The 19008-nt window shown below is 38.4% G+C and overlaps 2 protein-coding genes across 2 annotated transcripts in view; both read right to left on the bottom strand.

The window, feature by feature from the left end:
• LOC119549368 (neurogenic protein mastermind) overlaps positions 1 to 725 on the bottom strand; it is a 77565-nt gene extending 76840 nt beyond the window's left edge. The window contains exon 1 of the mRNA XM_037857400.1: positions 437 to 725. The gene's annotated coding sequence lies outside the window, so the exon portion shown is untranslated. The remainder of the gene's footprint in view (positions 1 to 436) is intronic.
• A 1565-nt stretch (positions 726 to 2290) lies between these two features.
• Positions 2291 to 5337, bottom strand: LOC119549748 (spidroin-1-like). The gene is made up of 3 exons (XM_037857990.1): positions 5168 to 5337; positions 3931 to 5108; positions 2291 to 2535 (listed from the first exon to the last, which is right to left on the bottom strand). The coding sequence occupies exons 1-3, from the start codon at positions 5335 to 5337 to the stop codon at positions 2291 to 2293; spliced, it is 1593 nt and encodes a 530-aa protein (XP_037713918.1).
• Positions 5338 to 19008: the final 13671 nt, after the last annotated feature.

Consider the following 19008-nt stretch of genomic DNA (forward strand, 5'->3'; position numbering starts at 1 on the left):
AACAACAATCGGTATTTTGCTCTCTCTGGCCCTCGCTCTCTGTATGCCTTCGGGTGTGTGTGCATGTGTGTGTGAAAAGAAAATCAAAACAAAACACGGCAAAAACACTCGGGAACACTCATAAAACTCAAAGAGAGGGCGAGAGAGAGAGAGTGATCCGCTTTGCTTTTGTTTTAGTTTTTTAGTGACTGCAACATGTTGAATGTGTTTACTCTCGCCCTAACGGTAAATGCTAGTGCTGCAATTTGACAACTCTCTTCTCGTCTCTTCCCAAATTAAACATAAACAATTTACAGGCGGCAATTTCCCCTTGCAACACATTCACACGCACACGCACACACACTCACACAGCGAAACACAAACGCACACCTATGCAAAGGACGCTGTTGAGGGTTGCATTTTGTTGTTTTAAAAATAATAATAATTATTTCCTTACTTTTATCGCACAATGCACTGTTTGGATATTTTCACTGTTTTCTTAGTTAATCATGAAACCGGAAAACTGTAACACAGAATCCGCATAAAATATATTAAAAACACCGCAAACTAATTTGTTTGTTTTCTTTTTCTCACTTGTATCTACACACTTAACATTTATTTCCTGTTCACTTGGCATGCACTTTCAGTTATTTTGCAGTGTATTTTTTTACGAGAGTTTTCGACAATTTCGAGCGCTAAAACAAAGAAATCGCGTTCGACCGCAAAACCGCGTCCGACTCGCGCTGTTTTTTTTTTGTTTTGAGTTGAGATTAGGGATGTGAAAAATACAACCCAATGTCGATACATCGATATACGTTTTGTGCTCCGCTGTCACGTAAGTGCCAGAACGTAAGTGTCAGCAAACGTAAGAGCCACGTAAGAGTCAACAAACGTTAAGAGGAAGATAGCATCATCGTAAGTGTCAGTAAATAAGGGAGACAAGTTAAAAAAAACAAGTTGAAAAATACCTCAGAGTATTAACATGCCGCGCTGGGTATTGCTGCTGTAGAGCTGGATTCCATTCCTTACTTTACAGAATCGATTTACTTAATCTTTTCGCTTCAAAAAATCGATCTTATCGATTAATCACTAAGGCGGTTGATTTTAAATAAAGAGAAAAAGGCATAAAAATCTGCACAAAAGAAAATAAACATTTAAATTCAATTTATTTCTTAAAAATACCAAACGCTTAAAGTAGTAAAAAAGTTAAAAATGATAGGAAACTTCAGTTTACGCATTCATTGTTTTGATATTATATATAAAAAAAATATATCATTCTGTTTTTTTAGAGATCATATACACAATTATTGTAGACTGTTTTGATAGCAAGAACAAGTTTAAAACGTAAGACATCTTCATTGGATTATTTTTACAAAACAACCAACATGTCTACATTTTTGGATTTCTTCAATCAGATAATATATTTCCCAATTGCAATGTTGCATGGCCAAAATAATCGATTCTCAAAAAAAGAATCGATTGTTTTGTCGGGGGTAAGAAATCGATTAAGTCGAATCGAAATCGAATCGGAATGCAGCTCCATGCTGTTGGTGGCAGTGGCGGCCACATCTTGCTGCTGCAGGTCTGCCAATCTCTTATGCTTGTTGCTCGAGTAAGTCTCGGCTGTGTGTAAGTCTTCCGGCTGTGGAATAACGAATGCTGTAGAGGAAAGCTTAAATTAAAGATGAAATGTGAAATAAAGAGAATAGACTTTTTTTCTTAATTTATATAGCATATTCACAAGTTAAAAAATAAAAACGCAATAAAAATAATATAACAATATAATATTAATTAAAAATCAATATTATTATTTTAATAACAATAATTTAGAAAAAAAAAGTGGATCCTTATGGGTTCGAACTCACACCTTTCCGACCGATGTGCAAAGTACAACGCATAAGTATATTAGACCTCTAAGCTACCAATTTTCGACTTTTTTGTTTGTCTTACATGCCGAAATTTTTCGCCAAACAAATTTAATCTAATATATCTTTTATTTTTATAAATTTGTATACTATCTAAAAACTAAAATATTTAAAAACACTTCATAATAGTTGCCGATAGTCACGTGGCAATTTGTGATGTGATTCTTCATGTCGGGCCGAAAGAAGAAAGAACTATTATTCATTTCTTGGTGCTGCCCACGTGGCCCACTCGATTTGGCGGCAGTCTTATGCAATATTAAACTAAACTTTAAAAATAGTTTTGGCTTCTTATTTGCTTTTCCTAGGAGCTATTGTCCGTTTCCCGAATAAGAAACTAAATATAGTCCCCCATCATAGCGGCATCCCAAAAGCCATGATATCGGCGCTCAATGTTGTCCTTCATTTAATGATTTAATAACCCGCTTCCCATGCTCATCACTAACAGCTCCCAAATTCTCCGGAAAGAAGGGGCCCGCCAAGAGGGTCTCCTGGCCCTGGTCCTGGCGTTTTGGGGGGAGCCCCCTCCCCATTGCCGGCTCCTCTCCATCGGCGAAGCGCTCCTGCTGGCGCCGACGTTGCGGCTCCTCCTGGGAATCCCCCAGATAAAAATTGGTGATTGTCTGAAGAAGTTCTTATTGTTAATATAATAAATAAATAAAATCAAAAAATATACCTTCACACTTCACCATAGAGATTTGGCGTGCCACCCTTGATTTATTTCTGAACTGAACTTGTGACTTCCCGCAAAATACAAGCGTTTCTCTTTCAAAGTACCGTATTGTTTTCGGCAGTATGGCAACTCCACAATAGCAACTGAGAAATTTTTATATATTTCTAAAATCAATAAAATGTTAAATTCTACCAAACCACTGGCTCGATTTCGATGAACTCAACGTTAAAACAAGGAAGAACGCTATAGTCGAGTACTTCGACTATTAGATACCCGTTACTCAGCTAAAGGGACCAAAAGGAAATGGAGATATGCAAGCAGCAAAGCGAGATTGAAACGCGCCACCTACCGGCGGTAGACAGATTTAAGCGTTATGGGCGTTAGAGTGGGCGAGGCAAATTTTTTTTTTTGATCAATCGATAGGTATTGGCGAGACCAATACATTTCAGTTAAAATTTCTTAACTTTTTTAACTTAAATTTATCTAGCATGAAAATTGTGGGTGCAACAGGCTTGGGCGGCTTGTGGGCGTGGCATATTTGCGTAACAAACTTGCGCTCCGTACAAGGCTACGGAATCTAAATCTGAGATCCCAATTCTCTATCTTTGATAGTTTCCGAGATATTCACGTTCATACCTACGATTTTTTGAAGTTTGTGGGCGTTAAAGTGGGCGTGGCAAACTTTTTTTTAGGTCAATCGATAGGTATTGCCGAGAGCAATACATTTCAGTTAAAAATGTTTCTCTAGCATCAAAACTGTAGGAGCCACAGTTTTTAACGGTTTCTGAGCGTTAAAGTGGGCGTGGCACTCTGCTGACAAAAACTTGCGCTGCGTAAGAAGCTCAGGAATCTGCACGCCAAATCTCAATAGCTCTCATAGTTTCCGAGATCTCAGCGTTCATCCGGACAGACAGACGGACAGACGGACATGGCTAGATCAACTCGGCTAGTGATCCTGATCAAGATTATATATACTTTATGGGGTCGGAAACGCTTCCTTCTGCCTGTTACATACTTTCCGACGAATCTATTATAACCTCTTCATACTCTTCGAGTAACGGGTATATAAATCGAATCGACGAATAAAATTCGATGAGAAAATAAAAGTTGTTTTAAAAGCATTGACTTTTTTTTTAACTGCAAGGGTATATAACCTTTAATCTTGAAATTTTCGGTGAATATTACAAATAATTTATACTTCTCAAACAAGGAAAAATCTACCAAATATTGAATATTTACACTTTCACATTTTAAGGATTTGCAGTCAACTCCGGGCCCATGGGCCAGGGTTACAAAAAGCGCACTTATGAACAAATGTAGAGTGACTGTTATTCCGCTGCAGACCGGCTTGTGTACCGTGACCGTCAACTCCTTCTCCGTTACTGAATCCCTTGAATCTATCGCTTTCAACACCAATATTGGCACCTGCTACGCCATATGCGCCTCTATTATCATTATTATTTAATGTTTGGCTTTTTCCTCCCAGATTTTCAAGATTGAATAGTGCGTTTTGACCACCAACATCAGGACTCGATACTCCATAAAAACCTTGGCTACCAAATCCTCCTCCACTGTTGAATACAATTGGGTATTCCGGGTGTCCATTTTTGAATTCTTCCCTATGACCAACGAATTGTGGACCTGCTCCGTTATATCCATCCATACCTGCAAACACTCCCGAACTTCCAGGATTGAATCTTTCGCTTTGACCACCAACATCAGGACTCGATACTCCATAGACAGCTTGATTACCAAATTGTCCTCCACTGTTGAATCCATTTCGGTATTCCGCGCGTTCATCTGTCAATTCTTCCATTTTGCCAACGACTTGAGGACCTGTTCCGCTATATCCTTCCATACCTCCAAATTCTCCTGGATGCCCGAAATTGAACCCTGTGCTTGGATAACCGCCATATGGAATCGATACTCCATAAACACCTTGGCTACCAAATCCTCCTCTACTGTTGAATCCCGGGCGATCATCTTTTAATTCTTCCCTTTGACCTGCGTCTTGTGGACCTGCTCCGTTATATCCATCCATACCTGCAAACACTCCCGAACTTCCAGGATTGAATCTTTCGCTTTGACCACCAACATCAGGACTTGATACTCCATAAACACCTTGGCTGCCAAATCCTTCTCCGCTGTTGAATCCAATTGGGTATTCCGGGTGTCCATTTTGTAATTCTTCCCTTTGACCAACGAATTGTGGACTGGCTCCGTTATATCCATCCATACCTGCAAACTCTCCCGAACTTCCAGGATTGAATCTTTCGCTTTGACCACCAACATCACGACTTGATACTCCATAAATACCTTGGCTACCAAATCCTCCTCCACTATTAAATCCAATTCGAAAATCCGGGTGTCCATTTTGTAATTCTTCCCTTTGACCAACGAATTGTAGACCTGCTCCGTTATATTCATCCATACCTGCAAGCTCTCCCGAACTTCCAGGATTGAATCTTTCGCTTTGACCACCAACATCAGGACTTGATACTCCATAAGCACCTTGGCTGCCAAATCCTCCTCCACTATTGAATCCAATTGGGTATTCCAGGTGTTCATTTTTTAATTCTTCCCTTTGACCAACGAATTGTGGATCTGCTCCGTTATATTCATCCATACCTGCAAGCACTCCCCAACTTCCAGGATTGAATCTTTCGCTTTGATCACCAACATCAGGGCTTGATACTCCATAAACACCTTGGCTGCCAAATCCTCCTCCACTATTGAATCCAATTGGGTATTCCAGGTGTTCATTTTTTAATTCTTCCCTTTGACCAGCGACTTGTGGACCTGCTCCGCTATATCCATCCATACCTTCAAGTACTCCGGAACTTTCAAGATTGAATCTTCCGCTTTGACCACCAACATCAGGACTCGATACTCCATAAACTCCTTGACTACCAAATCCTCCTCCACTGTTGATTCCAATTGGGTATTCCGGGTGTCCATTTTGTAATTCTTCCCTTTGACCAACGAATTGTGGACCTGCTCCGTTATATCCATCCATACCTGCAAACTCTCCCGAACTTCCAGGATTGAATCTTTCGCTTTGACCACCAACATCAGGACTTGATACTCCATAAACACCTTGGCTACCAAATCCTCCTCCACTATTAAACCCAATTCGAAATTCCGGGTGTCCATTTTTTAATTCTTCCCTTTGACCAACGAATTGTGGATCTGCTTCGCTATATCCATCCATACCTGCAGATACTCCCGAACTTCCAGGATTGAATCTTTCGCTTTGACCACCAACATAAGGACTTGATACTCCATAAACACCTTGGCTGCCAAATCCTCCTCCACTATTGAATCCAATTTGGTATTCCGGGTGTTCATCTTTTAATTCTTCCCTTTGTCCAGCGACTTGTGGACCTGCTCCGCTATATCCATCCATACCTTCAGGTACTCCCGAACTTTCAAGATTGAATCTTTCGCTTTGACCACCAACATCAGGACTCGATACTCCATAAACACCTTGACTACCAAATCCTCCTCCACTGTTGAATCCAATTGGGTATTCCGGGTGTTCATTTTTTAATTCTTCCCTTTGACCAGCGTCTTGTGGACCTGCTCCGTTATATCCATCCATACCTGCAAACACTCCCGAACTTCCAGGATTGAATCTTTCGCTTTGACCACCAACATCAGGACTTGATACTCCATAAACACCTTGGCTACCAGATCCTCCTCCACTGTTGAATCCAATGCGGTATTCCAGGTGTTCATCTTTTAAATCTTCCCTTCCTTCCTGAACACGAAGCTTTCCTGCACTATGGAGCGCTGGGATATCGCCAGGGACGACGTGGACTCCGACAAATCCTTGAGGAGCGGCCAAAATAACGCCCATCAGGGCAAACAAGGCAATCTAAAGAACATTGCAATTAATATAAAGTTAATTTTACCAGTTGATACTAACCAGTAATTTCATGTTGCTCCCTTCCTTAACCAAACCAGCTATTAGAGGCTTCGACAAATAAACTGCAAAAAAAATAAAATATTGATAGTTTTATGTTGCAAAACTTTAAAGGACTATTAAAATGAGTCTGTTTTGTTATTGTAATAGCTTATAGTTAATTAAACACTATCAATATTTACTGTAACGTTACATTGCTTTTCTCCAATGTGATGTTTATGATACTCAACTGGATCTAGCGCTGGACTATATAGTCCTTGTTGTTTGAAATGTACTTTTTCCGAATTGGTGTGTTTGTAGTTGTGGTGCTATCATTTATAAGTAAGACGCCAGCCTCTTATCAATTTTATATACCTTGTTTTTCACAATCACAATGCTACGAGTTCAACGTAACAAAGCTTTTTGGACCAATAATCACTGAACAAATTTATGTTCCTTTATGGGAAACACATTACTTCTAAAAAGAATTAAGTTTTTTAGGAGAAAAAACACACCCAGTCTCGCTGAAAGAGCTACAGTAACTAAACATTTAATTGTTGCAGCAAGAAATGCTATTGCAGATTCCAAATTAGCCAGTCATATCAGATACACATATGTAGAATTTATTGTATACGGACGGGCATTTGCAGTGACGAAGCACGTCCAGATTATCATTATCATCTAAATGGTAATATTGCAAAACAACATTTTAAATTGAATTTAAACTTTTAAATTTAAAGCAAAACAAGGAAGAACGCTATAGTCGAGTACCTCGACTTTCAGATACCCGTTACTCAGCTAAAGGGACCAAAGGGAAATGGAGATATGCAAGCAGCAAAGCGTGATTGAAGTGCGCCACCTACCGGCGGTAGACAGATTTAAGCGTTATGGGCGTTAGAGTGGGCGTTGCAATTTTTTTTCTTGGATCTATCGATAGGTATTGACGAGTCCAATACACTTCAGTTATCTAGCATGAAAATTGTGGTCGCCACAGGTTTGTGGGCGTTAGAGTGGGCGTGGCATATTCGCGTAACAAACCTGCGCTGCGTACAAGGCTACGGAATCTAAACCTGAGATCCCAATTCTCTATCTTTAATAGTTTCCGTGATATCCACGTTCATATTTATGATTTTTTTTTTTTTGAAGTTTGGGGGCGGGTTGTGGGCTTTAAAGTGGGCGTGGCAAACTTTTTTTTTGGGTCAATCCATAGGTATTAATGAGAACAATACATTTCAGTTAAAATCATTATTCTAGCATCAAAACTGTAGGAGCCACAGTTTTGGGCGGTTTGTGGGCGTTAGAGTGGGCGTTAGAGTGGGCGTGGCACTCTGCTGCACGCCAAATCTCAATAGTTTCCGAGATCTCAGCGTTCATCCGGACAGACGGACATGGCTAGATCGACTCGGCTAGTGATCTAGATCAAGAATATATATACTTTATGGGGTCGGAAACGCTTCTTTCTGCCTGTTACATACTTTCCAACGAATCTAGTATACCTTTTACTCTACGAGTAACGGGTATAATAATCAGGAAATAAAGACCAATTACGGGTGCATACATATCACAATGAAAATTTGATATAAGAAATATATATTTTTCAATATTAGGCGGCCAAAATATGTCGATGGCTTGGTTGGTCTGGACAGTGAGACCGCGTGGGAAAAGCCATAATTGAAAAGACTTGAATTTCTGTGTCCCAAACCTACCTAGATCGATATATCTTTTTTTTTCTAAACTTTAGATTTTTCGATTTGGTCCCCGAATAGCGAGAATACCTAAAAATAAAAAGAGCCCCTGGTTATAATTCCACCATTTCACTTTCGTTGCTAACTGAATAACTGAAATTTCATAAATGGTCTCGCTAATATTTCCGGATGGTGTCTTCGCTAACACAGCGGATACACCATCCTGACATTTTGGATAGCGCATAGCATGTGTCTTTGCTGACCTAGCATAAGAACAAAAGTATTTTCAGCATCATATTGTCGTTGGACCGCAAAAACTAAAAAAAATAAATTCACGCCTAAGTTAAGGTAATTTTAAAAATAACTGATATTCTATTCTGTTACGGCTATGTAACGTTGAATTAAAATATGTCATATGTACGCTCTACAAAAAATTCATGTGGAAAGTGATTCGTTATGTCAGGGAGGGTAACTCGGCTATGTCAGGTGTGTGTATCGGCTGTCTTATTGGACATTTTTATACCCGTTACTCGTAGAGTAAAAGGGTATATTAGATTCGTCGGAAAGTATGTAACAGGCAGAAGGAAGCGTTTCCGACCCCATAAAGTATATATATTCTTGATCAGGATCACTAGCCGAGTCGATTTAGCCATGTCCGTCTGTCCGTATGAACGCTGAGATCTCGGAAACTATAAGAGCTACAATACTGAGATTAGGCATGCAGATTCCTGAGATTCCTGCGCAGCGCAAGTTTGTTTCAGAAGAGTGCCACGCCCACTCTAACGCCCACAAACCGCCCAAAACTGTGGCTCCTACAATTTTTATGCTAGATAAAAAATTTTAACTGAAATGTATTGGTCTCGTCAATACCTATAGATTGATTTTAAAAAAAGTTTGCCACGCCCACTCTAACGCCCACAAACCGCCCAAGCCTGTGGCGCCCACAATTTTCGTGCTAGATAAAAAATTTTAACTGAAATGTATTGGTCTCGTCAATACCTATCGATTGATTTAAAAAAACTTTGCCACGCCCACTCCAACGCCCACAATGCTTAAATCTGTCTACCGCCGGTAGGTGGCGCATTTGCTGCTTGCATATCTCCACTTTCCTTTGGTCCCTTTAGCTGAGTAACGGGTATCTGATAGTCGAGGTACTCGACTATAGCGTTCTTCCTTGTTAATAATAATATTTATATTATTATATAAAATTACTGAAAGTCTTTAACGAATTTTGAATTTGAATCAAGTCCAACGTCCCTCATGTGGATTGTAGTTCCACCTCCTATGACCTTGGGTCCGTGGATTTTGAGTTCATGCCCGTGTGGACTTTGAATTTCTTCCCAATGGATCGTGACCTTGCTTTCAAGGCCAAAAATGATTTCATTTTGACTTATATTGGTTAGGGGCACAGCTACAATTTTGAATTCGCTCGATGTAGAATGTAGGAATTAGATGTAATATTTAATATAAGTGTATAAGGCTTAAGTCTTAGCTTCAGCCAAATTCTCACTGCTTTACGGACGTTTTCTTCTGCTTTAAGCCTGTATTTTTAAGATAAATTAAATAATTTCTCAAATTATTAAGCTCAAAATGATTAGTTGAATATTATTAAAGCTTAAGTGTAATTCAATGAAATGTATTTGCTAGCCTCGTTGCGAGGCTCATTGCGAGACTCATTGCGGGGCTCATTGTGAGGGTCATTGCAAGGCTCATTGCAATGCTATTTGCGAGGCTCGTTTTGATGGTCATGGTTCTTGAGGTTCATTGCGAGGCTTTTCGCGAGGCTTATTGCTAGGCTCATTGCAATGCTATTTGCGAGGCTCGTTTTGATGGTCATGGTGAGGTTCATTGCGATGCTCATTGCGAGGCTTATTGCTAGGCTCATTGGCTAGGATTTTGATAGGCTTTTGGGCATTTGGCTAAGGTTTTTACATGGGCATTTTGCTTGGCTTTTCTAAGCAATTTGCAAGCCCATTGCTTTTCACGACTTTCATTTTTCTTTATGCAATTTTCTTTCGCTCAAACAATCTTCCTGTATGTTGCTAGTACCCATAGAAAAACAGGTCAAAACGTGGGCTGAAAAACTTAGACAAAGCAAATGTCATTTTTCAGGGAAGCCATGTGCAGTCTAGCTCTCGTGTTACAAAAATGGAATTCCTTAAGCACACTCCCCAAATGTATTATGATATGATAAACTTCGGACTAAAAAGTGGAACAACGATACCAAAAAGAATAGTTAAAGGCAATACAAATGGTTTAGATTCTATTGAGCGCTACTAAACATGAACTTGTATCCCCATGGTTTTTTATTTCTCCAAAACCACTTCGCCACTGGAATCGCCTTTTGTTGCCCAAAAGCTGGAAATGCATATTGGATATGCGAAGGCAGCGTTGAATTTGATTTGACCATCATCAATATTGATTGCCTGCTGCTCCAGTTGGTTCTGCATGTCGTGGCATTTTACAATTTAGCCGCTCAAAATTTGTTATGCCACAAATCCCCAGCAGCGCCTGTCAAAACGTAAATGCAGGTGCCGAGGCGACACCTCACGTGGCACAGAAAGCCCGGCTAACACCGCCGCCACCACATGCAATCAGCCCGATCATAAATACTTCATTAGCTTTTTCGATGGCGATGGCCGTGTGTGGGCGGCACATTAGCTGCAGCCTTTGGCCTTGCTGCACATTTGAAATGCTTTTTCCACCTGCCAGCTAAAATAATCACAACTCAGATTGGTTTGCCAAATTGCTATTTATTAAAAATCAATGCTACTGGCCACCGACTAACGTGAACGCAAAGCACGGCGACAACGCCAGCAACAGCAAATCAGCAATTTCAGCAGCCCCAACAGCATGTCCGACACCCTTCTGTGTCATGTCCCTAGGACCCACCTACCACAACCTTGAAAGCACTGAAAAAAATAATTCATAATAATTTATTGCAGATATAATCTATGAAATAAGATTAATCCCTAAGGGACATTTCTTTAAACAAAATTTTATTAACAATAAAATATTGGATTAACTTAAGTCCTTTTGTGCTTAGGGGTTTTAGATTCAACTGGAGATAAAAAGGTTTAATAACACTGGGCTTCAAAATTGGACCTTTATTTATTTACCTCGATGGCTGCTAGAAAATCTTATTCGCTTTGAATTCGAATTTTGAAATGTGTTCACCAAAAAATCCCCTACATAAGGATTCTCAGAAAAAGGACCTCAACGTTGAAAAAAACCGTTTTTTCTTTTTTAAACCGCAATTACAGGAGATCGAATTTTTAATTTGTTAGCTTGTCAAAACATTTAAACAATGTAGCTTTTTAACTTTCGAACCCCATACTCAAAATAATTTTAGGATTACTAGCACCAATCGACGTAAATTTTCTGATGTTACATAGTGTAAATATAGCCAATTTATTAAGAAAATTATATTAAGATCACTAACTAAAATTATAATCTATAGAGATTTCCACGAAACCTAAGAATAACATTGTTTTTTAATAGAAGGCCGTTACTTACAGGCCAGAAGTAAAGATATTGTTTCCTTCCAAAATGTTATAACAAATTAATAACTTACCAAGCTAGAATTTTATTCTCCTTCATCACCTTTCATACATCTTTATTATTAATGTAAGGTTTTTGTTTTAGGGTTATCAGTATTGAATACTAATACTATCCTTAAATAAGGTCTTATCCTTATATCTTTTATATTATTTAAGTTAAAAATTGACCCAGATAAAAGAGTCATGGTACACAGAATGCAAATCCAGAGACTTTTAATATATAAGTTTGCGATTTTTTTTAAAGACTTATCAGTACGTCATTGCACTATCCTTAGAGAGCATTCTTAGTAGCCCCCAGAATAGCTGACATAATGGGATTACGATTTGATTTTTAGCGGTGCATCCTGACTGTGACCCGTAAACGTTGCAGGGTGAGCCGCAACACTGGACAACACAAAATCGGCAGCCGGAGGATGGGCGGTGGCTGCTAATTGAAATCCCATTTGAGGCGGGTACCTTCGATGTTCCCGAGCCACAGAGGCCAGTGTAAGCAGCTGCCGGCGGTTGTCCTTACAGCGCCAGACATGTGCCACACCCCCCCCAGAGTGTGTGTAGAGGGGGGGGGGGATGGACTCAGAGGTGGGGGCGTTTTCCGCAGGACCTGCTCCAAGCAGCTGCCACTGCTGTCGCTGCTGGTTTTCGGGCGACATTTCCGGGCAGTCCGAAGTAATTGCTCGGCAAGCTGTTGCCGCTGACAAAAGGGGGAGTGAGAGTGGGAGTGGCAGGATGGTGGGTCCTGTGTCCTGTATCCCTACCCGAGTGTGTGTGTGTGGCAGTCTGGTTACCCGGGGACACTGGTGTAGTGGTCAGCTTAGCCTGGCAAGCGGCTTACGTTAGGCATTTCGTTGTGGCGGCCACGCGGCGTATGAGGAATGCCAAGTGAATGCGGCCGGAAGCGAAATTCGGCAGTCGCATTTGCCAGTTCTTAAAGTTGGGTTACCATGGGGGTTACGAAAAAAAAAAACACCAGAGCAAATCGAATTCGGATGCACCAGCTCCTTTCCTTTGGTTTCATTTTTTTCCCCTCTCTGCTTCCACACTGCAGTTACGTGACTTTTTGGGGGGCAATTTTTTATCGAACAACTGACTTTCCCTTTGGCAGGGCAGAATCACAACCGCCGGCTGTATCCGTAGCCGTGGCCCTATCCGTAAACATATCCGGATCCGGGGCTTTGCATCCCAGCCCGAACGGCCGCGCTTTGCATATTAACTAAGTGAAACATTTTCGTTGACAACTTTTCAAACATTTGTGCGCCCTGTGCAAATATTTACCGCCACGGCACCGGGTAGCAGGGATTGGGATTGGGATTGGGTTCGGTTTGCCATCCGAATCCGTTGCCTCAAGACGTTTAAAATTGAAATTTAAATTCGATACATAAACTGAGGAAATAGGAAAGTGAAGAAAAAAAAAAAGGGACTCCAACACATCCTTTTGACCGTGCAGCTTAACATATCAATCCCCCGCTCGTTTTCTGGGTCTGCTTTTGGCAATTTGAAATACAAATTTTACACCAAACCCTGGAATCAAATGAACCAAGGCCAATAAGTCTGTCTCCCCCTCGGTGGATCCCCTTTCTTTTCCCCTTTTTTTTTTTTTTGGTTTAGCCCTCCAGCCTTTTTAACAGTCTGTCTGGTCTTCATGGGATTTGTGGGCAATAGTCCCAGGCACAGCCTTAATTTCCAGTTACTTTTGCCCACCTCTCCATCCGCAGCACCCACACACACTCACTGATATTTATTAAATATTGAATGTTTTCCTTTGCTAGATGACTACGCCCCTGGCTGGCAAAAAGGAAAAGTTTCCCCTTTCCTTGGGCTGCCGACTTTCATCCTTTGTGCGCCCCCAGTAACGAGGGGAAAAGCACCCAACAGCCGGGGGAAAATTCTAAACTTGTCGGGGAGTTTTTGGGGATTGGCCCAGGGCTAATATACGATTATGCAAAGTCCGGCAGTTATAGATACATCAATATGCTATTCTTATTGACAGAGCACAATGATAGAGAGATCCAAAAATATAACATTCGGTTGTGGTACGCTTTTTGGGGTTTTCACTTTGCAGCACTTAATCATTAATAGCAGAACCACCGAAAATTATTATTTGTTGTTGATTTTTGTTTTTAAGAGACTGCGGTTTTTTATTTACAGTTCAAGTATAAGTTAGTTAAATTGGAAAGCAATTGTCCAAAAGGAGTCTTAAAATCAGCTAATATTTAAAAAGGTATCATAAAAAGTATTAATAAATAATCATTACTTTTGGCTCTGTTAAAACATATAAATACATATATATATATATATATAGTGACATATCCATAGCACCACATACTCCTATGTACATGTCCACACACCCACACATACACACACACATTATGCATTCACCCTCAAGACACCCTCTAAGAAATAAGAACCCAAATTTAATTGTCAACAAGCCAATGGAAAATTACCGAACTATAAGACAAAGGAAATTTCCATGTAACAAAAAACCACAGTCTGTAGACTAAACAATTAGAACGAGCCGCTGTTCAGACTATCGGCCCGTTCCCACAATTCAGGATGCTCAGATTTCGGGACCCAAGTCTGGAGTCCAAAGTCCAAATTTAGAGAATCACTCAATAGCAATAAGTCCCACTCACAAAAAGCTCTAAAGCTTAAAACCGAGGTATGATCGTAAATGAAGTAGGAGTTAGAGAACGAGTTCAGTTTGAGATTTGTCAACAGCAAGTCGGTGTTCTTCCAAAATATTGTAACCAGTGTAAATTAAATTAAATAAAGTTTTTTTTTAAATACACTTATGGTGCAGAAATCTAATTGGCGCAGTCGGTAGGATCTCAAAAGTCCTTTTAAAAAGTCACCGGTACTGATCAACTAGAAGGATAATACTAAACGACTAGTTTATCCTGATCAGCGTAAAAATCCGTGAACAAACAAAAGACAAAAATCGAGATCCGCATAAGAATCTATGTGTAAAAATCGCATGAAGAACTTATAACAATAAAATCCAATTCGGTCAATGTGCGCTTGAAAAACCTAAAACAAAAGTGCCAATATTGAGAAACAAAAAGTCTATGTATAATAACCAATAGACTAAATTAAAATCCAAATCGGTCAATACGCGCTAAAGAAAAACTTAAAAGTGCATATATTGAAAGAACAATAAAAAAATGGCAAATCCCCCAAATCTACCACAACTGTCCGAGATTCATCTGAATCAATTAATCGGTCAAATTAAAGAATTGCCATATTTCGATGGAAACCCATCGGAATTAAGCCGGTATATAGCCAGAGTGGAGTACCTTCTACAACTATACCCCACTCAAGACGTCCGTCAAATTCACATCATATACGGAGCTATAGAGAGGACCATTGTTGACTCAGCCCAGAGGGTCATCGAGGAGGAAAAATCTAATACCTGGATAACAACTAAAGCAGCTCTAATCAAGGCCTTCAAGGATCATAGACCTTACGAGGATATTATACAACATGTTCGGGACACACAATATCAAGGAAGCATAAGTAAGTTCGTTAATGAACTACAAATTAGGTCTTCAAAAGTAAATAATAAGTTAGAGTTAGAATCAGATCAAATGGAAAGATCAATTTATACAAATTTTTTAAACAAAACAATTAAAGATTGTATTGAGAAAAAACTTCCCGACAGATTATATAATTCCCTATCCAAAAAGGATATCTCAACACTTGCTAACTTAAAAGAATCAGCAATGATTTTAGGTCATTGGGATTCAGACCCTTTTGACAATTACAAACCTAAACGTCATGATAACCGAAGGAATTCGGGAAGTAACCTTTCACATCAAAATCATTACTATCAAAAATATAATTCACAGACACATAGTTATCCAAGATATAATTACAATAACAATTTAAACAACTCAACAAATCCCCAAGGTTCAACGAACAGAAATCAAATTCCCCCTAGAAATCAGGGAAATTATCAAGAATTTAGGAGAAACTTAGACCAAGGCAGGGCACAAAACCCTCTAAATTTCCAGGCATCTACATCAAGTAATTCCCCAAACGCACCAGTCAAAAGACAGAGAGAAAACGAAAGTACACAGAATAGAATGGATGTAAATTTTCAGCAAGCTGCCTCGGATATAGAAAATGTTGCCCATATGTCAGAGTAGCAATTAAGGGAAAAATCCTTAGAGCAATGATAGATACCGGGTCATCTATCAATTTAATGACAGAAAATTTTGGAAACGATAAAGAACAAGAAGAAAAATTAAAAGTATTTACAATAAACGGATCAATGGAACTAAAGAAAAGCATAACATTAAATCCATGCAAAATTTGTCCGACTAAACAAAAATTTTATTTACATAAATTTTCCAACAATTACGATATCTTAATAGGCAGAGATTATCTAAAAGACAGCAAGGCAAAAATAAATTACGAAGAAGAAACAGTGATGTTAGGAGACACGCTACTTTATATAAAGTATGGCGAAAACGATATAGTAGAGGACAAGACCGCAGTAAAATGCCTTAGTCCACCATCGGTTGAAAAAATGATTGAAGAGGATAAGACCGCATCAGAATGCCTTAATCCGCCCTTATCAAAAGACCAATCATTTAATTTTGCTATCAATAACGAGTTAAAAGAATGCAATGAATACAGATTAGAACATTTAAATGAGGAAGAGAAAGAAAATTTAAAAAGGGTTTTATTCGAATATAATGACATCCAGTACAAGGAAGGTGAAAATTTGACTTTTACAAGTACTATCAGACATTCGATACAAACAAAACACGAGGACCCAGTATACAGAAAGCCATACAAATACCCTCAAGCTTTCGATGAGGAGGTTAACAAACAAATAAATGAAATGATTGAACAGGGAATAATTCGCAAATCAAAATCTCCCTATTGCTCACCAATTTGGATAGTTCCGAAGAAAAGTGATGCCTCAGGAAAACCGAAATTCAGACTTGTTGTAGATTACAGAAATCTAAATGAAATTACTATCAACGATAAATTCCCAATACCCAGAATGGATGAGATATTGGACAAATTAGGAAGATGTCAGTATTTCACAACTATTGACTTAGCCAAAGGCTTCCATCAAATTCAAATGGAATCAGAATCAATAGCGAAAACAGCATTCTCAACAAAACATGGTCATTACGAATACACTCGAATGCCATTTGGCCTTAAAAACGCCCCCGCTACCTTTCAAAGATGCATGAACAATTTATTAGAGGATTTAATCTATAAAGATTGTTTAGTATACCTAGATGATATAATAATTTTTTCCACTTCATTGGAGGAACACATTTTATCATTGAAGAAGGTATTCCAAAAACTACGAGATGCGAATTTAAAACTACAATTGGATAAATGCGAATTTATGAAAAAAGAAACAGAGTTCCTAGGTCATATAGTAACAACTACAGGCATAAAACCAAATCCAAAAAAAATAAGTGCCATTATAAATTTCCCGATACCGAAAACCCCAAAAGAAATAAAATCATTTTTAGGATTATGTGGATTTTATCGGAAATTCATACCAAACTTTGCAAATATTGTAAAACCAATGACAATAAAACTAAAGAAAGGCGCAACAATTAACACTAAAGACAAACCGTACGTAGAAGCATTCGAAAAAATGAAAATCTTGATTACATCCGACCCCATTTTAATTTACCCCGACTTTAGTAAGTCATTCTCTTTGACAACAGACGCAAGCAACATGGCGATAGGAGCAGTACTATCTCAAAATCATAAACCTATTTGTTATGCCAGCAGAACCCTTAATGAACACGAAATAAATTATTCCACCATAGAAAAAGAACTCTTAGCAATTGTATGGGCCACCAAATATTTTCGGTCATATTTATTCGGCAGACCTTTTGAAATACTAAGCGATCACAAACCTTTAGTTTGGTTAAACAATATTAAGGAACCGAATATGAAATTACAAAGATGGAAAATAAAACTAAACGAATACGATTATCAAATTAAATATTTGCCAGGAAAAGAGAATTATGTAGCCGACGCATTATCTAGAACCAAAATAGAAGAAACTATGTATACAGAAAATTCTGAAGAAAACATACCAGAAGAAACTGCTAGTAACGCAGATGCAACGGTGCACAGTGCCCAAGAAGATAACCAAAACTACATTTCCATAACTGAGAGACCATTTAACTACTTTTCCCGACAAATCGAACTAATTAAAGGAAATGAAGATACAACTGAAATAACGCACTACTTTCACAAATTAAAAATTAAAATTATTTATAAAGAAATGACAGAAACTTCAGCAAAAGAAATAATTAAAGAATATTTATGCACTAAAAAGAGCGCAGTTTATTTCCATAATGACTCAGATTTCCTCACATTCCAAAAAGCCTATGTAGAAATTATAAGTACTAACCGTTTAACAAAATTAGTAAGATGTACAGCCAGACTCGAAGACATATTGACATATACAGACTTTAAAGAAACAATTTTGAAAAGACATAAAGAACTTTTACACCCAGGAATCGAAAAAACTATTAAATGGTTCAGAGAAAAATATTATTTCCCTGATTATCAAAAGTTAATTCAAAACATAATAAACGAATGTGAAATTTGTAACATCGCTAAAACAGAACATAGAAATACTAAACTGACATTTGAACTTACCCCAGAAATTCAAAATATAAGAGAAAAATTTGTCATGGATTTTTATATGGTTGGTAATCAACAATTTTTATCATGTATTGATGTATATTCAAAATTTGCTACCCTAGTGGAAGTCACAGGTAGAGATTGGTTAGAAGCCAAAAGAGCTATCATGAAAGTATTCAATGAAATGGGAAAACCACAAGAAATTAAGGCAGATAAAGACTCAGCATTTATGTGTGTAGCCTTACACAATTGGTTAAATTCAGAAGGAGTACAAATTCAAGTAACAACAAGCAAAAACGGTATTTCGGACATAGAAAGATTTCATAAAACAGTAAATGAAAAACTAAGAATTATAGGAAGCGAATCAGACATTGAAAACAGACATACTAAGTTCGAATTAATTCTTTATATTTACAATCACAAAACAAAACATAATGCTACAAATCAAATACCAGCTGACATATTTATGTATGCAGGAACTCCTGATTATGACACACAAGAAAGGAAAATGGATAGAATTGAAAAATTAAATGAGAAACGTCAGGATTACGAAATAGATCCAAAATACAAACAAGCCCCTCTAGTGAAATCCAAGACTACAAATCCATTTAAAAAGACAGGAACCTTGAGGAAAGTAGATGAAAAACATTTTGAA

The sequence above is a fragment of the Drosophila subpulchrella genome, chromosome 2R (genome assembly GCF_014743375.2).
Source record: "Drosophila subpulchrella strain 33 F10 #4 breed RU33 chromosome 2R, RU_Dsub_v1.1 Primary Assembly, whole genome shotgun sequence".
NCBI classification, from domain to species: domain Eukaryota; kingdom Metazoa; phylum Arthropoda; class Insecta; order Diptera; family Drosophilidae; genus Drosophila; species Drosophila subpulchrella.